The sequence below is a fragment of the Accipiter gentilis genome, chromosome 10 (genome assembly GCF_929443795.1).
Source record: "Accipiter gentilis chromosome 10, bAccGen1.1, whole genome shotgun sequence".
NCBI lineage: Eukaryota > Metazoa > Chordata > Aves > Accipitriformes > Accipitridae > Astur > Astur gentilis.
This window is the reverse complement of record NC_064889.1, coordinates 26,801,619-26,820,602: the sequence shown is the minus strand read 5'-3', so window position 1 is coordinate 26,820,602 and position 18,984 is coordinate 26,801,619. Positions and strand designations below refer to the sequence as shown.

The following is an 18,984-nucleotide window of genomic DNA, read 5'->3' as shown; positions in this document are numbered from 1 at the left end:
GAGGAGGGAGTACGTATTTTTTCTGTATTAAAAAACTGGCTAGTTTTCAAATATTAAAATATGGGGGATGTATGCTGACCTCAGTACATGGTTGTATTTCATGTAAGGTACAGATTGCAGGACAGGACTCAGAGACCAACTGTCCAATGCTGGCATAGAAAGCCTGTCTCTGCTTGACGTTAATAGTCTGCCTCTTCTTTGCTTCCTGCTACGAGGCTTCACATTCAGATCTGGCTGTTGTCCACCAAGTCGCATGTATGTTCGGTTCTCACTTGTCTGCAAATGCAATGTAGGCGTGCCCATAGCTGGTCTACGCTTCAGAGCAATGACTGACTGTGCTTGAAATGTGCCCCTGACATTTTGATTCTTGTTTTGTTCATTTTAGACAGTAGAGCTCGTGGATCAGTTGCTTCGGAAAGTGGATCCTGCCAAAGACAGGGAACTGTGGGTAAAAGAACACAAAACTGGAGATATCCGACCTGTGGACATGGAAATATAGACTGATCTATAGTTGTATGTGATGAGCCCACTGAATTAACCACGCTAATGTTTTTGTTTTTAAGAGTCAGAAGAGCATAGGTAAAAGGTTGTTCCACTACCAGACAGCTTGTAATTTATGCCTGTACGGGCTATCTCTGTTACATTTAGTCATTAAAATGGTCCTCATTGTGCTAAGCCTTAAGCACCAGACATTCCAGGGTGAAGAAACCAGATGTGTGCTTCCCACCAGAGGTTCCCAATTGCACGCAGCTTCCAGAAGAAATCTGCTTTCTGGTATAGAAAGAACTCTGTTCTTCAGTGACTTTGTGCTACATCCCTTGCATGACTATCTTTATACAGTATGTTAGAACAACCATGCAGTGAGCCTCTGGCCAGCAAGTAGATAACTGTTTGAACATGATGCAGGAGGCAAGGAAGTCCTGATCATGAATCCCAGGTCCGTCACTGACTGCTTTCATGGCCACAGGCAAGTCAATTAACTTTTCTTGCACCCCCATCTATAAAATACACATATCTTGCAGCAGTGTTGTGTGAATACATTCATTTCATATAACACAGTGTCCCACCATGGCAGTGAAGTGATGGCCCTTCTCCCAAAATCTATGGAGAAGACTCCTGTTCTTCCTGTTTTATACTCCCTCTCAGGGATACATAAACCCATTATCATCATGATTTCTGTTCTAGGCCAATCAATAAGGTTGAAAGTGTTACCATCACTGTTATTTATCAGAAAAGACTTGGTTGTGCTATACCTACCTCATTAGCTGTCTGAGTGCCCTCAATGACAGAAAGAGGTTATATACCAAGGAATAAAGGAGATGTTCAAAACCTTTCCTGGTTATGCAAGATGTTTTCTCACAGAATCTCCTTAAAGACAGTCCTCTGACATTGTATTTGGGATCCAGGTTTAAATTGCCCTTTGTTGGTTCCTTCAGGTGAATATCACAGCCTTTAGGTATCTTTAATTACCATGTTTGTCCAGCTAAATTGTAGGATTTCTCTTTTTAGAGCCTGATTTTCAAAGGTGTCATGAATCTGTGATGCTAGATTGCATTAAATGTAGATGTAGGTGCCCAGCACTTCTGCAGCATCAGATTCTTAACCTTAGAGTTCTTCCTTTGTTACCCTTACCACAAACTACCAAAATTCATCGCTGCTCTTGGCACATAGTCTTATGTAGCTTGGAGAATGGTTTTGAAAAGGTATTAATTTTCTTCTCCTGCTGTTATTTCTGATTGATTATTCAGTGTTGCTGTTAATATATTTTTCAGCATTTCATACAGTACCAAGAATCTTAAGATTCTTGCTTTAGATCGAGCAGAAACCTTGATTCTCACCACTGTGGCCTTTACTCGGTGTTTACTGTGTTGTTACCTACAATTTCCCAAACCGTACTATTTAATTTGATCCACAGTTATGTTCCACTTCGTGTCATGGTTACCATCCTTTTTTTCCCCAGCACCAAAATTGCATCCTTCTTTTGTTCTAGTACTATTCTAGGTTTTTGTTCACCAGCTTCAAAGTGCTCTGATTAGATCATTGAGAATTAATATTCCCCTTTACAAACTCAGGCACAGAGAAGTCTTATCTGAAAAACATTTTTAATACTGTTGCAGTGATTATTTTTCTGGTTTATTTAAAACTGAATTCTGTTGCATTTTCTTATTGTTTCCTTTTTCTCAACCATCTCTTTACCAGTATAGATTCATTCCTGTCTTACAAATGCCTCCAGAACCCACTTCTCTGCTGCATCATTAACCTTTATAAACCTTTGCATGTTGGCAGGTGAAATGGCATGACTGCTGCATGCTCAGGATCACTGTTCCTGGTGTGACTCCTCCTGTACTGTACTTCATTAAACACTTCTGAATTTCTGACTACTATTTTATCTTGGTGTTGGAAGCATCCAGCACACTGTTATCAGACTCTCTCCTAAATTCCTGCAAAGACTATTGCAATACAAATGAAACATGGTTTGCCTAAGTGTTGCATAGTCCTTGAGCTCAGTTAGAGTACGTACGTTTCCCTAGACTCCTCTTCTGCTGCTAAAGCAGGGAAGTTTCATGATGATCTCTTTATCAGTCTTCCTATTGATTCCCTTTCTGTCCTATTAATTTTTTAAATTATTTTTGGCATACCAATGTATACTTTTCTTATCTCTACCATGCACTTTGGAGGACAGGCACTTTTTCTTTTTTTTTTTATAAACCACAGGTGCAGGATGAGCTTTCAAAAGTTCAATGGCCAAAAATAACTGGAGTACTTAAGAGCTGCATCTCAGGTCAAGCCCTGTATTCTAAGCTGTATTGTAAATTAAAGTGAGCAGTCTCGATGACACCTCACCACATTCTTGTTTTGATTGCAAAACCAAGCTAGTTGTGCACTTTATACAGTATTCTCCTTAATAAATATCTGAAATAATCTGTTAGCAATTACACTTTATTTTTCCTCTTTCTTTAAAGATGTTTATTATTTTATCCATTTTGGACTGGAAATATTGTCCATTAGCACAGGTTTCTCTGAGGACTGAAATGTATTTTGGTTCCTCTACTAAGGTGTATTTAAGCTGCTCTCAATTCTCAGTTGTATTTTCTGGTAATTTTTTTTTCCCCTTTTGTTTTATTTCCGGACAGTTTTCCTAATTCTAGTTTTTGGTCCATTTGAAATGTTGCAGGAATGTGTGAGCTGCACAGAATGATAATTCTCTTGATGGAGTCTCTATCTCTTTTTCACTTTGATAAACTGAGGAGAGCACTTGTACCCGCCTGTTAATCTTTACCCGGCCCAGCAAACTCTCACACAGTGCTGCTCTCCAATGGGTAAGATGCTTCCTCTACGAGACTTTAATGACTGGAAGTGTTAGGGAAGTTCTGCTGTTGCTTGTAGACAGTTTCCAGCTTATTTCCTGCAAAAGATGATACTCCCTTGAGATACAACATTGCAGACAGTAGGATCAGTGTTAACTGGCTCATTCACTTCTCTGGCTGATGGATCCTGGACAGTGTGATTCCTTACAAGTCAGGGAGTGCTGGAGCACCTGTGCTTCTGAACGGACAGCGTCTTCAAAGAAGGTAGTGGCAAGTTTGAAGGGAAGCATGGATGCCTGCCCTCATGTTCATTCCTAACAAGGTAACTTTGGGAGTTTCAGCATTGCTCTATTCATGTTCCATTGAGTTGCAAAAATGAAGTTGAACGCAGTCTTTCCTCATGCAATAGCTCATCCTAAACAGCTTTTTCTCCAGAGCACGATCAAGCTTCAGGTTATGTTAAAAAAGCTAGCACATGAAAAGCATGATGATGTTGCAATGTAACTGATTGATAGGAATAGCAAAGTAAGTCCCTTACCTCTGTAGGTACTGAGCTTAAGGGTCATTTTATTTCGTCTGGCAGGTGGGCTCACACACATGATGCAAGTTTTAACTATTTTAGTCACTGCAGGTATCAGTCGTCTTTTGTAGAGTGACAAGGCTGTCTTACATCTTCATTCGGCTCTGTGGTCACAGAGCAGAATGTGAGCTTTCAATTAGTACTGTTTGGTTTCACCTGAAGAGGTACAATTAGTGGGTATTTGCCTCTGGTTCTTATCTGGTAGCTCTGCTTGCCTGGGTCTTTGTTGAAGCTGCCTCTGTTTCAGGAGTCCTGCAACTCCTGTGGAGCTCCCTCTTTGTCTAAGTGATGCTGTCACATACTTGTCTTATGCTGTCAAGCCTCTGGCTCCCTGGCAATCTCTGCTTCAGCCAAAGCCTTTTGGCCCTTGTCTGAGCTCAAGGGCTTCATGAATTCCTATGGCTTTGAATCCTTTGAGTGTCCTGACTCTGGTGCCAGAGCTGTTGAGGTGCTTACCAGCTGTAACCTCAGCTACTGCACAGAATGAGAACATTTTATTCATCATCCATACCAGTCCACCTATGTCTTCAAAGCCATCTTCTGGCATAGTTTTCTCAGTAGAGAGTCCTTGTTGGAAGTCTTTCTCTAAGGTAGTCTTTAAGCTTATTTCCTAACAGAACTCATTCTGGATCCAGTACTGTTGGCTGATTCCTGTTGGAGTTAATGAGCTGAAACCGATAAGTCCTTTACCACGTGGGCCAAGTGCAATCTTCTCTCATCACTGGCAAGATTCCAGTTGCTTTCACAGAGCAACATCCAAAAAGGTGTAATTCTCAGATTTCCAATCTGCTCCAGATTCACTCATGCCTATAACTCAAATTTGTTCATCACTTCTATGTGTTGAACATCTCTTGAAAGACTTCACTTGTTCCCTTATAGGAATGTTATTTCATTATTTGACACTGGGATCTTTAGTGATAGCTTTAATTTTTTAAAAAAAGAATTTAAAATACTGTAACAGCAGTGAAAGTTGTATGGAAATCCCTCTTACGTTTCTAGAATACTTTTCGCCCTTCTGCAGCCCTGCCTGAGCTGCTGTGGGGTAGCTGTGCTCCCCTCATGTTGCACAGTTATGGTGAACACTGAAATTGTTCTTCCTTTTGTGCATAACAGGCAGCATCCAAACTTGTGCTCTGGTTCTCTTTACCCTTTATGCATCTATACAGTTTTGTGTTGCAGAATTAGTTGCTTTTTGTTTAACTGACAGCCCTATGCTGTAATGTCAGCATGTGTAGCTGTCTTGTGACAGTGAACTGTACTCAGATCACCTCTTTTTTTGGTTGGGGTTTTTTTGGCAGGGGGAGTCCTAACAGGAATTTTCTGTAAAGCATTCAAAGGAAACTCTTATATGCTCAGTAGCAGTCATAATTTCTCAGACCTCAGAACCTCTTTAAATTTGTCCCTGTTTTTAACGTCATTATTTAAATATTTGCTGCAAGTCAGACTCTTTATGTATAAATGTGCACTCTTCTTTTCACTTGCTCTTTGGAAGTGCTCAGAACTCAGAGATTTCTTGGAATGCAACAGGGAGCATGTACACGATAGGAGACTTTGAAAATCAGGCTAACAAATAGCCACAAGCCTCTTTTATCCTTAGTCGTTGAGTACATGTACAAGGTAAACATTAAGAAATGAGAACCTCAAATACTTAATGTATAAGTCCTAGCTTCTATATGTGCAGTTCCCAGCAGCTCCATGGGTGACCCTGTGTCAGGCTGTGGTAGGAGTGCAGCTCTAGAGCATGGGCCTACAGCTCACCTTCCGATGCAGCTGTAAAAACCCACATCCAAAATTAAGTGAAATTGTAGCTCTGCCCATCTATTTCTTCAGTCGCACACAGGGAGAAAAAGAGCACTGCTTACCCAGGTGGGTCCTTCGCTATCAAGCACCTTAAGAAATCCAGACCAGCACCTTGAAGGTCCCCCTGGAATGAGTAGATGTGACTCCTTGGTGTGATCAGTTGATTGTTTCCTTCTGAATTGAAAATACATTTGCTATTTTATAGGAGCTAGTGTGCTCTTTTGCACTAGTGCAGCCTGCTGGGTCTGTTCCCAGAGATGGCAGAGTCTGATGTCCTGGAGGCAGTCCTGGTCACCCTTACATTTCCGCTTTGCAAGAACTAGCTCTTCAAAAGACAGTGTCAAAAAGGCAGTTTTCAAAATAATGAGCTTGCCTGATCACAGACCTTTCTGGAAAGTCTGTAAGCTTTTTGCTACCCAGCATGTGTTGAAATAGGAGAATGAGGTCCCAGAGGTTGCTGAAGCGTTGCTGTGAATGGTTCTTGCTGTGTGGGCATTCCTCCCATACTCGTACAGTGGTAGGGAACGGCTGATGGCTGTCCTTTGCACAGCAGAGGCGTCTGACATTTTACCAGAGGAGCCTGCTAGTCACATTTAACTTAACCAGGTGGCCAATAGTCACAGGCAGATTCAAATTAAAAACAGACACATAGGGCAGGAAAATATTTAGCTGCCCCAGTGGCATTTGAGCTTCTCAACATGAGGTACTCGTCCTCCTCAGACCCTGATGGGGGCAGTAACAGGCTCATCACTCTCCGAATTCTGCTTACTTAGCACATGAAAATCAGTGATGAAACATTCCCTTGTATCTATTGCTTGGTACAGGGCTCTCAAACCAGCACCTGGTTGTGCCAGTGGGAGATGGGTATGTGGCAATGCCACACTGATGACTACAGAATGTTTTTTGGCATTTGGCAGCGCTGTGACATCCTGCACCCTTGCACTGAACTGACTGTAAGTCAGGTGGAAATGTGTCAAGCCTGGCGTGCAGGTATTCTCCAGGAGCTTGGAGCACACAGTCTTTCTGTTGCATAACAGTGATGAAGCCTTTCCCGTCAGCAAATCCTTGTCTTTTCCTGAGAAGCACTATTGTATAAATAATATTCATTACTTGTCTTACAATAATCTTATTCATATAAATGTGCATCTTTCAATTCTTATTTTTCCCTCTTCATTGTTACTGCAGCCCACCTTCCATCACTGAGATACACCAGTTTTCAGGATCTTTTCTTTAATTTTGAATTTTCATAGAATGTCTCTGTTGCTTTAATGTGCTGACCAAGCTTCATGCTTTTGGATATTTTCTGAAAGTGGTAACTGCATGCTTTTTGGAGAGGTTATTTTGGGGTTTGTTTTGGATTTTTCTTATCAGCCACCAGCTTTGGAAGTGCAATGACTCCTTTTTGTGCTAGTGACAGTTTATTTTTTCTTCCTGGACATTTTTTCTGAAAGGACCAACACATAGCACAATTTGACTTGAATCTCTAATCCCATGCATTCCTCAAGGCAGAAACCTTTTGTGCCTAATGATGCATCTGATTCTAAAAATTGTACATGGATAAAATCTTTCATAGACCAATAAAAAATAAGTCTTAGGTTAACCACATAATAATTACAGAAAAAATATATAAATTTGAAACATTCAAATGTAATTCCCTCAACTTACATTAAGTTGAACTATTTCAGGTGCGTCGTAAGAGACAAACTCAGTGGATATTCAGAACAAAAGCTTTCCAGCTGCTGTATTCAGGTTCAGTGAGTGGACAAGACTATGATTTTGAATATATGCAGTCTTTCAGGGCTACTGGTTTAACAAGTAACTGAGTAATGGCTTGTATCACAACCCTATTAAAATTCTGCTAGTAGTTCCCCTTGAAGTGCCTCTTTAAATTGTACCTGCTACAAGCATGTAAAATACACAGATTCACTCTAAAAATTCCCAAAACTCAGGAGCAGCCAGTATGCACAGATCTGTGCAGGATTCCTAACCCTCCTTCCTTGCTCTGCACTGTGCACTCTTTTAGGACATCCACATATCCAGTAGACCTGCCTTTGTCTCACTCATCATTTACTGTCCAGCACAGTCATCCTAAATTCTCAGTGCTGAAAATGGTGTAGAAAATGTTAGACTTAAAAGCAACTGCATTGAAGGAGCGTTGCTAACCTAATCTTCTGACACATCCATCAGTATAGGGGTCTCAGTAGAATAAGCAGGGAATTCTGCATAAAAATAGTTGAGTAAGTGGCATTTGGGGCCTAAGTAGGCCTTTATTGTGTAAAATAAAATAAAAAATATTCTTTTTTTAAAGCAGTTGCTGAGAAGAAATTTTCTGGTACTGGAAGTCTAAAGCTGAATAGTAATTTTCAGGGATCTCACATCAGCATGACCTGACAATCTTAGTCATTTGAATTTGGGAACACTTCACCTGAAATTCCTTGTTCCTTCGGAGTTTTTTGATGTGACGGCTGAGATTTTCAGAATAGCCTAAAGAATTTGGATGTCCATTTACTGCTCTTTTACTCCAGCAGGTCAAAAACACTCCTTAGGGACAGCAACCTCTATCCATTATGAAAAAAGCAGGTGCTAGTATTGGACAAGTATTTTCTTCTCCTCCTTAGATGGTTTCCTTTCTTTTGTCAGCCCAAGACAGTGTGAAAAATCCACCGAACAGTTCTGCAGACATTCTTAACAGCAGGGATTCAAAGGCAGGCCAGATCACCAGTCATACACTAAAACAGAGTTTTCTACTAAAATAAAGTTGCTTATTTGGTCCTTTTTGTGTACTTTTGCTAAATACTTCTAAATTTCTAGGAAAGTTGTCTTTTGCCAGTACTAATGACTTATTTTTAAAGATGTTTAACCAAAATTTTATAACTTTCCATAAATTTTGGCTGAATAGACCCCTTAAATAAGTTTATGTATCATGCAGCCTCTGTCTGGGTAACTAGTAAGTCTTGGATCATTGTGCAAATTGTAGGATGGCTTTTGTTCTATAAGGATACATGAAGGAATCACTTACTGATCTTAAGAAGTCAAATGCAGAAAAGATTTAAGGGGCAGATCTTCAGCTCGGGTAAACTGGTGGAGTTTGGTGGAAGCTACTTAATGTCAGCTGTGGATCTTGTCCTTCAGTGTTGAAGGCATTTCCTATACATAATTTTTCTGTCTTACTGTAAAACAATTTCATATGGTTAAACTGTATTTTCCTATATTGTTCTTCAAGTTTATATGCACCACAGTGCTCATCTCATCTCCTGTAAAATAAACTGTACAGAGACACATTGAGCATGGAATTGTCTTTACCCAGTTGCTTTTTCTTCTACCAAAGCCACACACCTTTTGAATGCAGTATCATCAAAGAACACTTGGGGTGCCATATGCACGTGTACTGCTTTGTTGATACCAGCTTAATGCGGCATGAATTTACAATCACATCACTTGGGTGTAATCTACTTGTACTTATCCTTTTCAGATCTTTGCATGATACTCAGATGAGTACAGTCCCTAAAATTTCATTTTCATTAGGAAATCAATTGAAGAAACACCTGTAGTTACATGGGTATTTTTCTTAAACAAGCAGGCAAGCTGACCATGATCAGTCTGAAAGCAGCTGCCATGAAATGGGCATTCTTTAAATGATTTGTAAGTCTTCTACACCTGGTCAGTCCTTTACCTGGAAGTTCCATGTGCATCTTGTAGCTTAATTGAAGAGAAAACACTGTTGTAAAATGTCGTTGTTAATAAATTGTTCTACTTTGAATATTTGAGTTAACATGCATGCTGGCAGGTTTTCTGACAAAGTCAAAATCAGCCTTGCCAAAATCCTGTCAAATCCAACAACTGTCTTCAAAAGTGACCAGCATGGGATACTGCTATAGAAGCAGAGCTCAGAGCAAGCGGGTGTTGCAGTTCTGCAGAACATGAGCCCACCTTCCCAGCAACGTGTGACTCGGGGACCTTGGAGGTAACGGCATTATTCACACATCTCATAAACCTCAGTGGAGCTTTCTTCTAAGGATTTGTTCAGTTTTGAACTCACGTAAAAATTCAGTTTCTGCAACCACCTGCAGAACGGCATCCCACAGCTCCGTGGTGTGTTTGTACATTGATGCGGTAAGTAGTTGCAGAGGTGCGCACACTCTTCTCAGAAAAGGAGAAGAACGGTAAGGCACTGAAAAAGTTCGAGGTGGAAGCTTGGTTTTCACAGCAGAGTCTTGCACCTTGCCCAAAGTAGCCTAAATCTGTTAAAAAAATCTCAGAATGCTGTTTCAGATGTTGGTGCATGGTATAGACCATCTTGGTGAATACGTAACAGTTCTCCAGATACTGTGGTACATTTAACTGCAACTTACCCGCAAAAAGCATTTTCAGTTGTAGAGGACTTTGATACAACTTTGAAATCCAAGATGGGGAGTTACTGTACAAGCCATGGCACTTATTCGCTATGCTAGTATAGTGCCAGCACTCAGAAAACATAACACTGAAAGGACCAGAGTGGATGGTGGAAGTAGCAGGGTGGCACCCTCGCAATCTGTGACATTTAGATGTAAAAAGCAGGATGTTTTACTCCATTCTGCACAGGAATACTTGTGCTAGACTTTTTCAATCAAAATAATTAAGAAATCAGCTTGGATTCCACCATGCAATTAAGCCTTTGACACTCTCAAATTCTGCAGAAGTGGGAAGAAAGCTGAAAGGGCAGCAGTGAGGAGATTTTATTTCGGACCACTTGGGGACTAAGAAGTAGACATGCTTTGTGCCTCAAGCTGTTATCTAACACTTCAGAAGTTCCTGTTAAGTATAAAGTCCGCATCTTCCGCTGTTTCCCTGATCAGCAATATGATCCTGAAATCTCCAGATAAATACTCATTTTCTATATGGTGAACTGGACAGTATCTTAGGAGTATCCTAACTTCTACTTTATTGCAAATATTAAGTATTAGTGGAAATCAGAGGCCCTGTGCACACCATTGCATTGGATCAGATCCCATTTTGCTCTGGATGCTGTTCCTCACAGCACCCATGCTGCATTTGTGCTGGGTCCCCCCTGCCTTCCAGGGTGGAATAACTCAGTCTTGTTGAAGGCAGTATTTGGGAGTGATTCAGTGGTTAAAGTGACTGGAGAACTGCTGTGAGAGGTAGGCTCTTGATTGCACACTGCAAAACGGTGTTGCAGCCCTGCCCTGACAAGCCTTGGTACCCACATGCTCTTCCCCGGCCCCTACGTGCACTGATGCAGCTCCAGCTTCAGGGAAGAGGTGCAGTAGACTGCTGAGGAATGTTGCAAAGAAATACTAAATCCCCAAGAAGCAGAACACACTGTTAGGATTCCTCCCACTTGAGGAGGGACTGGGACATGTTGGGGTGGATTTGCATGAATCGCAGTTCTGAGCAGCATTTTCAAAAGTAAAGAGCTGGATTGCTGTGATAAATTACTGCTTTGCTTTTCAGTGCTGAAACTATTGGAAAGCCCTGGCAGGGTGGGTGGGAGGTGGTGGGGATTCCTTGGCTGTTTTGAAAAGCTGGACTTTTCTGAGAAGAGCACTGGTGACTGGTAACCCAGCTTAGATAGTCTTTCAGACAATTCAGGGCTGGGAGAGGTGCAGCTCTGGAAGTGCTTTGGATGAGGTGCAGCTGTGAAGAGTGGTTTGGGCATACACAAAACAACATCTTGCCTGTGTTGCTGTTCTTGGGCATGTGCCATGGGTATAATGCATATAGCCCTTTCCCAAGTCCCTTAACAGGCAGATTCTGAACTGATGGCGCCATCAACAGGAAGAAGACCCAACAGGAGCCTGGGGAAAACATGAGCTGACCCCTGCAACTCAAAGAAAAATGTTTTAATCAGCATAGGTTCTGTTTGTGACAGTCCTGAAAACTGCAGTGAATGCAGACTGCACTGTGTCAAATGGCACCCGCCCGGACTTGACCATATCCTTTCTTATTCTGGCTGTTGTGCAAGGGAACTGCTGCCACAGGGGCAGTGGTCAAATTATATAGGCATGTAATCAGCCTGATGGCTGAATGAAGGTTTTATACAGAGCATTTCAGGTCTAGGCATCTGCTTTGTTTGCTGCAGATAGAACCCTGCATTTGTCATGCTGTTGAAGCTAAGTGTTAACTTTTGATATGGTATACTATATTTCAATTATTGATTTTGGACTGTCATGCAACTTGTGGAAAAATGCAGCATTTCAGGCATACCTGTTTAAGGTGTAAGACTGTGTACTCTGCAGTGACATCCTATGCAATAAAAGCCCCATGAATTGATTTGAGGAAAATCTTGTAATTTTTAATTTATTTTTTTATTTCAGATAGGGACTTCCTGCCACCAGCATACGTTGTAGGTGGATTTTTAATATAACCCATGAGCCTCAAAACGCTTGCAACCTGTTAGAACCGTTTAGAACTGACCCTTTTGAGACAAACCCAATACTTTGTCACCTAAGATGAAGTGTTTGTGTGGCATTTCTGCAAGTTTTTCTCGTATGTTGATTCATACTGTCCCACAGTTCCCAAATAAAGTCTCGGGACTGTCCAGAGCCCCAACTTTGCTCCTGTTGTGATAAAAGCGAAGTCAGTCTTTTATCAACAGTCGCCTGCTCTACCTAAGAGAGAGGAAGCATCGCCCTGTGATGCTTATATAGGCCTGGACTCTGGAGAGTGTCTTTTGTTGCAGTGCCCAGTAATTACTTCTTCCTCTGAAGGAAGTGCCCTCCAGTCCTTCATGAGGTGTACCTTTTTCTTAACTTATGTCTGATAAAAACCCACTAGTTAGTAGGTTAGTAAAACTTAACAGGGTCCAAGGAACACTTAATTAACTGTTTCCTATTTGTAAGAGAAAACCTTCTGTCAGTCTTGTGTTTGGCAAATAAACACCTCTTTCCATGTTCAGAGTTTGGGGTTTTGCACAGGGGCTTATGTCCAAGAAGCTAAAGGCTCGTTTTAAATTGCCACTCCTAACTTATCTGAAGTCCAAGGGTGTGAAGCCTTCCTCTCAACAGCCTTCTACATCTTTTCCCAGCCTGTATTTCTCTCTTTTTTTTTTTTTTTTTTTCCGTACCCTGCTGTTGTGGGTCCCCCCTCTCTCACCTGAAGTTGAAACAAGCCAGGAAAGCTCTTTTCTTCATAAATCCCTCCTACTAGAAACATTAACATTCACCAAAAAAAAAAAAAAAAAAAAAAAAAGAGCAAAATATGATAATTCCTCTCAGACTGCACAGTCAAGATGCAAATTCTTATGCTGAGGATGTCAGAAGTTTGCGTAACTCCAACAGGTTTGGGCTGTTGGGACAAAGCTTTTATTACAAGCACTGCTGGAGCCAGAGATTCAGCCTCTGGTGGCAGAAGGTCCTGCAGCTGTATGGACTATGGCAGGACTTTGAGGGAAGGAACACCAGGCATGTGCCTGTCTGTGCACTCTTCCCTGGCTGTAGGGGGATTTCCACCACCTGAGACAGAATACAAAGCAGCAAAAAATTTGAGTTTCAAAAACGTGTGAAGGTTCCTCATAGGCTCAGATTTGCTCGTGGTTTGTGGTTAAAACAGAACATGCTCCAGCAAGCCCCTGCACTCTTCTGCTTCTGCCATATGGGTGAACTTGGCAGTCTTGTTATGAGTACATGCATTTATACCTGATCTGTGCTGATTTGGTTTACACTGGAGATACAACGAGTTCAGATTGAGAGGCTCCAGCTCTAATCTGGTTACAGACAAGAAACATACTAGGTGCTTGACAAAAGCATAATTAAAAGACCAGTCATTGAAACAGAGAAATAAGCAATCTAATCAGTAGCGTGATTAAATCAACTTATCACAATAGAAATATCTGCTAAAAATAGCACTGAAAATGAATCTACAAGTTCTCCTGAACACAGGGTAAACTGCTTCTAGGTGTTTATTTTTAAAATATAGGAGATGATATTAAATCAGGCATAGCTTTTCCATGTGTTTTTCTCTTTAAACAACTTGCTGCCTGAGGAGAAACCCTAGGATTGTTTCCCAGTGCCCTTTTGCCCTCCTGCAGTTCAAAGCCATTTCTGCATTTTACAATGCAGTTTTTTGAGTGCATGTTTCAATCTTTTACGCTAGGTGTCAGTGTGCTTCCCTTTTTTCCTTAGAGGGCTTCAGACTAGGATGTCTTTAGAGAACTGCAGCTGTGTCAGTTGAAAATTGCAAGGTGTGTTACCAGGACTGGTTATGGACCTAGTGCAGGCACAGACCCAACAGCATAGAAATCCATCACCTTGGTCACAAATGTGAAAGCCATCTGCTTTCTAAAATCTGGCTTCATTGCCATAACTGACTCATTCTTGCTCATTGTCAGTCTACAGTGCCTCAATGTATCCCAATCTGGAACAGTACAAGGAAAGAGCAGGTGACAGGCCATGTCCTGTGATGTGCCATGTGACATATTTCTAACTGCATCATTTTCCTTGCATATAACTTCGATGTATGGTCAGCAAAGGACGACACCACATCTGTAGCCACATTACATACCTTACTTCAAGCATTACTGCTTAACCCTAATCTGAAATCTTTGATGGGATTTCAGGGAAAAGCCTTGCACTTAAAGCATTCTAGGGCAGACCAGTGGTGATGCAGCACAAGATGACTTGCTCAAGGAGTAGGGCATAACTTGCAGCTAGAAAGAAGTGATACTGAATCTTTATACCATGAGGCGCTACAATCTTCGAATCACCAAAGCTCCTAGCACCTCCACCTGACAGGTGAATGACAGGGTGCCAAGTTTGGAAACGGACCACATAATCCTCTACGGAACAGTTCTTTTTCCTGATACCACCCTAGTGGTGTTGCTTCTATCTTCTGATGTTTCACATGTATCCATCACAAATAGTCATGTTTCCTGATGAAAAATGTGCTGAGCAATGGTGTCAGGAAGCAGCAGGAGGCAGGGTTGCTCCATGAGGGTGGAACAATCCAGGAGCTAAGTGACCACAGTGCAGGCAGAGCCCTCACTGACCAGGGACACAGGTCTGAAAAGTGTGGAAAAAGCAGGATGCTGGTAATGGGGTGCATTGACATCTTAAGACAAGGTGAGGTGATGAACCAGGTTCATCCATGGAATTTTGTCAGGAGCAATAGACGATGACACAGACACAGTACTAAGAGACAAGGCTACAACAAAGGTGTGAGGTCCATCCAAGAAGCAAAGCTGGAGATAGCTGCACCTACAACATAGCTTAGACACCTACAACGTAGCTCAGGCCTGAACTTAAATGGTGCTCCTGGAACCATGGGCAGAAGGTGTGGGTGGAAGCCTCAGGTCAGGCTGGTGATAGCAGTTAAGTCCTATTGGTGATCTGTTGGACCTGTCTGCATCTGTGTTGGCCATGTACAAACACAAAAAGACAAAATTCTGCTTTGCAGGGCTTAGGATGAACAGAGAACCACGTTGCAGAACGTCAAAGATGCTCATGATGATTTGCACTGCTCATGGACAATACATACAAGACCATTGAATAGGAGCAGTCATAACTACTGCTGTAAGTCAAATGAAGACGTTAAACTTACTCTACAAGCTGAATGGGCTGAAAGTGTTTTTGAACCCTCACAGGTCATTGTGACATATGTGACACATGTCCTTCATGAGGCCCTTAAAAGCAAAGCTATGTGCAAAGTTGAAGCAATTTGTTTCACTTAGCTCTTGTAATCTTTCCTGGTTTGCTACACAGTTGTAAACCACCATTTCTCTCATGTGGTTTCATTAAATACAATGGCAATTTCTGAACTGATGGTCAAGACAAAATGGACCCAGGAATGCTGTTTGCACACGTTATATTGATCTAACCTCACACACAAGTGAAGTTTTGACAGTCAGGATCTTCTATCTTGACTCAAACCACAGAAATACTAATGGCACATTTCTTACTCAAAGAATCTTGCTTGTATAAATTACTGTCTCAGTCCTTATGCAAACAAAAAAAAATTACAAACATGCACTAGTGAAGTATTTATTGTAGGGACAAACAGTCCAGCCTCACTGGTTAATGCTGCATGCTGTTTGCAGTGTTTTTTTCACAAAAAGTAGAGGTTGAGAACATCTAGCTCTGATTTTATTTTGACTTCCTGTTTTATAAAGTAGAAAACCAAACACTCAGTCTCCTGGAGCTACAGTATAAGTTCCAGTCTTTTTATTTACAGAGCTATGATTTTGTTTGTAGACTTAGTAAATGTTTTAAGACTGCATCATTTCTCTCTGCTTGTTTGCTCAAAGAGACTAGGAGTCTTTTTATGTTATCTGCTTAGATATCTTTAAGCTGACTTCTCCAACATGGTAACAATCATGGGTCTCTGGTCCAGCCTTCAGGAGCTCTTCTCACTGCCCGTTCACTTTCTGGCAAGTCCATTTAAAAGGGAGAAAGACTGCTGGATGGCGCTGTGGTTAATGTGGAAACGTGGGAGTCAAGTCAGGACAACCTCTTAACACTGCTCACAATTCTCAGGAATCTTTCATGTTGGCTCAAATTATCATGAAAATGTCTGCAAATGTGTTACAGTTGTATGCTTAAGAGTATAATTAACTGTCTGGTTGCTGTGGTGCTTACATATATTAAAGGAAGATGAGTAGTGAATGCATTTTTTTGTCCTTTGTTGCTTTATGCTTTTCCTCAGTCTTCTCTGTTGCTGAAACAAATTCATTTCTTACCTCCCAAGCCTATGAAAAGTAAAAATTTGGGTTAGGCCAAAGGCCGATATAGTCCAGTATCCTGGCATGGACAGTGACCAGTAAGTACCAGTTTCTTAGGGACTGGTGGGAGAAGAAACCTTTGTAATGAAACACATTGTGATTCTTCCCTAGGTTACACTTTGAGCCCCTGGTGATCCCTGCTCAGGCACTCTCTTCCCCAACAGTGGCAGTGTTGTATTTAAACAACACTTGACAGATTTTTTTTCTCCCATGAACTGATTTTGGAATGCATATAAACTTCCCATAACATTATGTAGGAAAGAGCTGCACAGCACAGTGATGTACAATATGAAGCATCTCCTTCTGCTTCCTACTAATCTGTACCTCTCCAGGTTAATTTGTTGTCTTAATTCTTGCATGGGAAGAGGCAGCTACTTGCCTTCTGTAGTCAACACATGATCTGACAGGTCACCATCATATTCATTCCCTCCTGCCCCAATCATTTTTTGTTCAGAGTGAGCAGTTCTGATCCCAAATCCTCCTGCTATTTGCCTGATCTAGCTCTGCTCTATCCTCCCCAGGTGGGACAAAGAGAACTACACAAGGTATTTAAGATGTAGGCTCACTGAGGATAACATAACGCTGAGTGGCTGTTTCTTTCCTAATGTGGTGGGTTGACCCTAGCTGGATGCCAGGTGCCCACCAAAGCCCACTCAGCTGGGCAGGGGAGAGAAAATATAACAAAGGGCTCATGGGTTGAGATAAGGACAGGGAGAGATCACTCAACCAATTACTATCATGGGCAAAACAGACTTGACTTGGGAAAAATTAACTTAATTTATTGCCAAAGCAACCACAGTAGGGTAATAAGAAATAAAACCAAATCTTAAAACACCTTCCCCCCATCCCCCACCCCCTTCTTGTGGGCTCCTCTCTCCACAGGACCACAGGTCCTGCCAGGGCCCTGCTCCAGCATGGACTTCCCATGGGGTCACAGCATCCTTCGGGCATCCACCTCCTCTGGCATGGGGTCCTCCCTGAGCTGCAGATGAATATCTGCTCCGCTGTGGACCTCCATGGGCTGCAGGTGGACCGCCTGCCTCACCATGGTCTTCACCATGGGCTGCAGGGGAATCTCTGCTCCGGCGCCTGGAGCATCTCCTCCCCCTCCTTCTTCACTGACCTTGGTGTCTGCAGAGTTGTTTCTCTTACATGTTCTCACTCCCCTCTCCAGCTGCAGTTTCTGTGCCCCTGCAACTTTTTTTCCCTTCTTAAGTATGTTATCACAGAGGCGCTATCACTGTTGCTGATGGGCTCAGTCTTGGCCAGTAGCATGTCTGTCTTGAAGCCAGCTGGCATTGGCTCTGTTGGACATAAGGGAAGCTTCTAGCAGCTTCTTACAGAAGCCACCCCTGTAGCCCCCCTGCTACCAAAACCTTGCCACGCAAACTCAATACACCTAATAATCCATAGCACTTTTTAATTTATGTTGCTTTTTCTCCTGACAGTTTCTGTGCTCTGAAAATCCTTGCCTCAGAGTGTTGCGGATGGAGCCATATACTTCACTCATAAGAGAGGAGCAACAATATACTTTATTGATATAAAACAATGAGTTAACAAAGTTTGATAGTAAATGTGACTGGTTTAGCAAGATTTAATGGCAAGGTACACTTGAGTGTTTACTGCACAGAGGACAGTCAGACAACGCTGTCAAGGAGACCCTCCTGTGGAGTCATGAGGTTTAGAATGGACCCCCTTGCTTTCTAAACTCCTCAAAGAGGAGTCTAGGTGTAGCTAGATCCACTCCTAGTCCCAGACTTGGTCAACACATGTCTAAACGATTATATATGCACAATCAATCCTTTATGTCACTTAGTTAAGATTTCTTAAGCACTTACTGAGAATCTGTTGTGGCAAGGAATCGCTCAACCTTGAGAGGTAACATTGAGAGGTGTCCCTACTCAAGGGGAGCTCCTGGCATGCAGCCCACTGCCGTGCAGGAGAACTCAAAGGGCCCTGGGCTGTCCACTATTTATAAAGTAACATGATTGACCTATAGTCCTATTTGCATACCAGCAAATATGGTAGCCCTTGGCTACCATGTTGCCATCCATCCCCCAAAGTCCAGGGTAAGCTGGATGCAGCCATCACAACCCCACTGGTGGTTATGGCTTAAGCCAGGGAAGTGGGGGGAGCACACCACCACACTCCACCCTGTGACTATAGTCAATTCATCTTACCTTCACAGAGTGGTGGTACAGTCACCTCTTGCCTCTGTGCCATAAATAGTATATTGATAGTTTGTGCACTTATAGATCCATGGTAAGTAGATGGTGAAGCACTGCTATTTGGTATTTGTTAATTTGTATGTTTTGGGTGGTTGAAGTTGGGTTATTTGTTTGATCATGTACCAAACCTTTATATACAATATAATTATAAGCAATAAACATCGTAGTCAGCAAAATCACAGCTGGGTGAAGCACAAGATTCCTGTTGCTGTTGGTGACCATCCAAGAAAAGTTTCCCACCAATGGTGTTGTTCACTCTTTCCAAGACATGGTGTATCTCTTCTGTACCATGATGAACAGTGATTAGAGTTTTGTGTCCATTGTTTTGGATGCGTTGTAGCGGTTGATACAGGTCAT

At 42.0% G+C, this 18,984-nt stretch overlaps 1 protein-coding gene across 4 annotated transcripts in view; it reads left to right on the top strand.

Annotated features, from left to right (window-relative positions):
* GAS7 (growth arrest specific 7) overlaps window positions 1-8,973 on the top strand; it is a 107,016-nt gene extending 98,043 nt beyond the window's left edge. For all 4 annotated transcript variants that reach the window (XM_049813071.1, XM_049813070.1, XM_049813073.1 and 1 more), the window contains exon 14: window positions 386-8,973. In XM_049813071.1, coding sequence (XP_049669028.1) covers window positions 386-499 — 114 coding nt within the window. In that variant the 3' untranslated portion in view covers window positions 500-8,973. The remainder of the gene's footprint in view (window positions 1-385) is intronic.
* The last annotated feature ends 10,011 nt before the right edge of the window (window positions 8,974-18,984 follow it).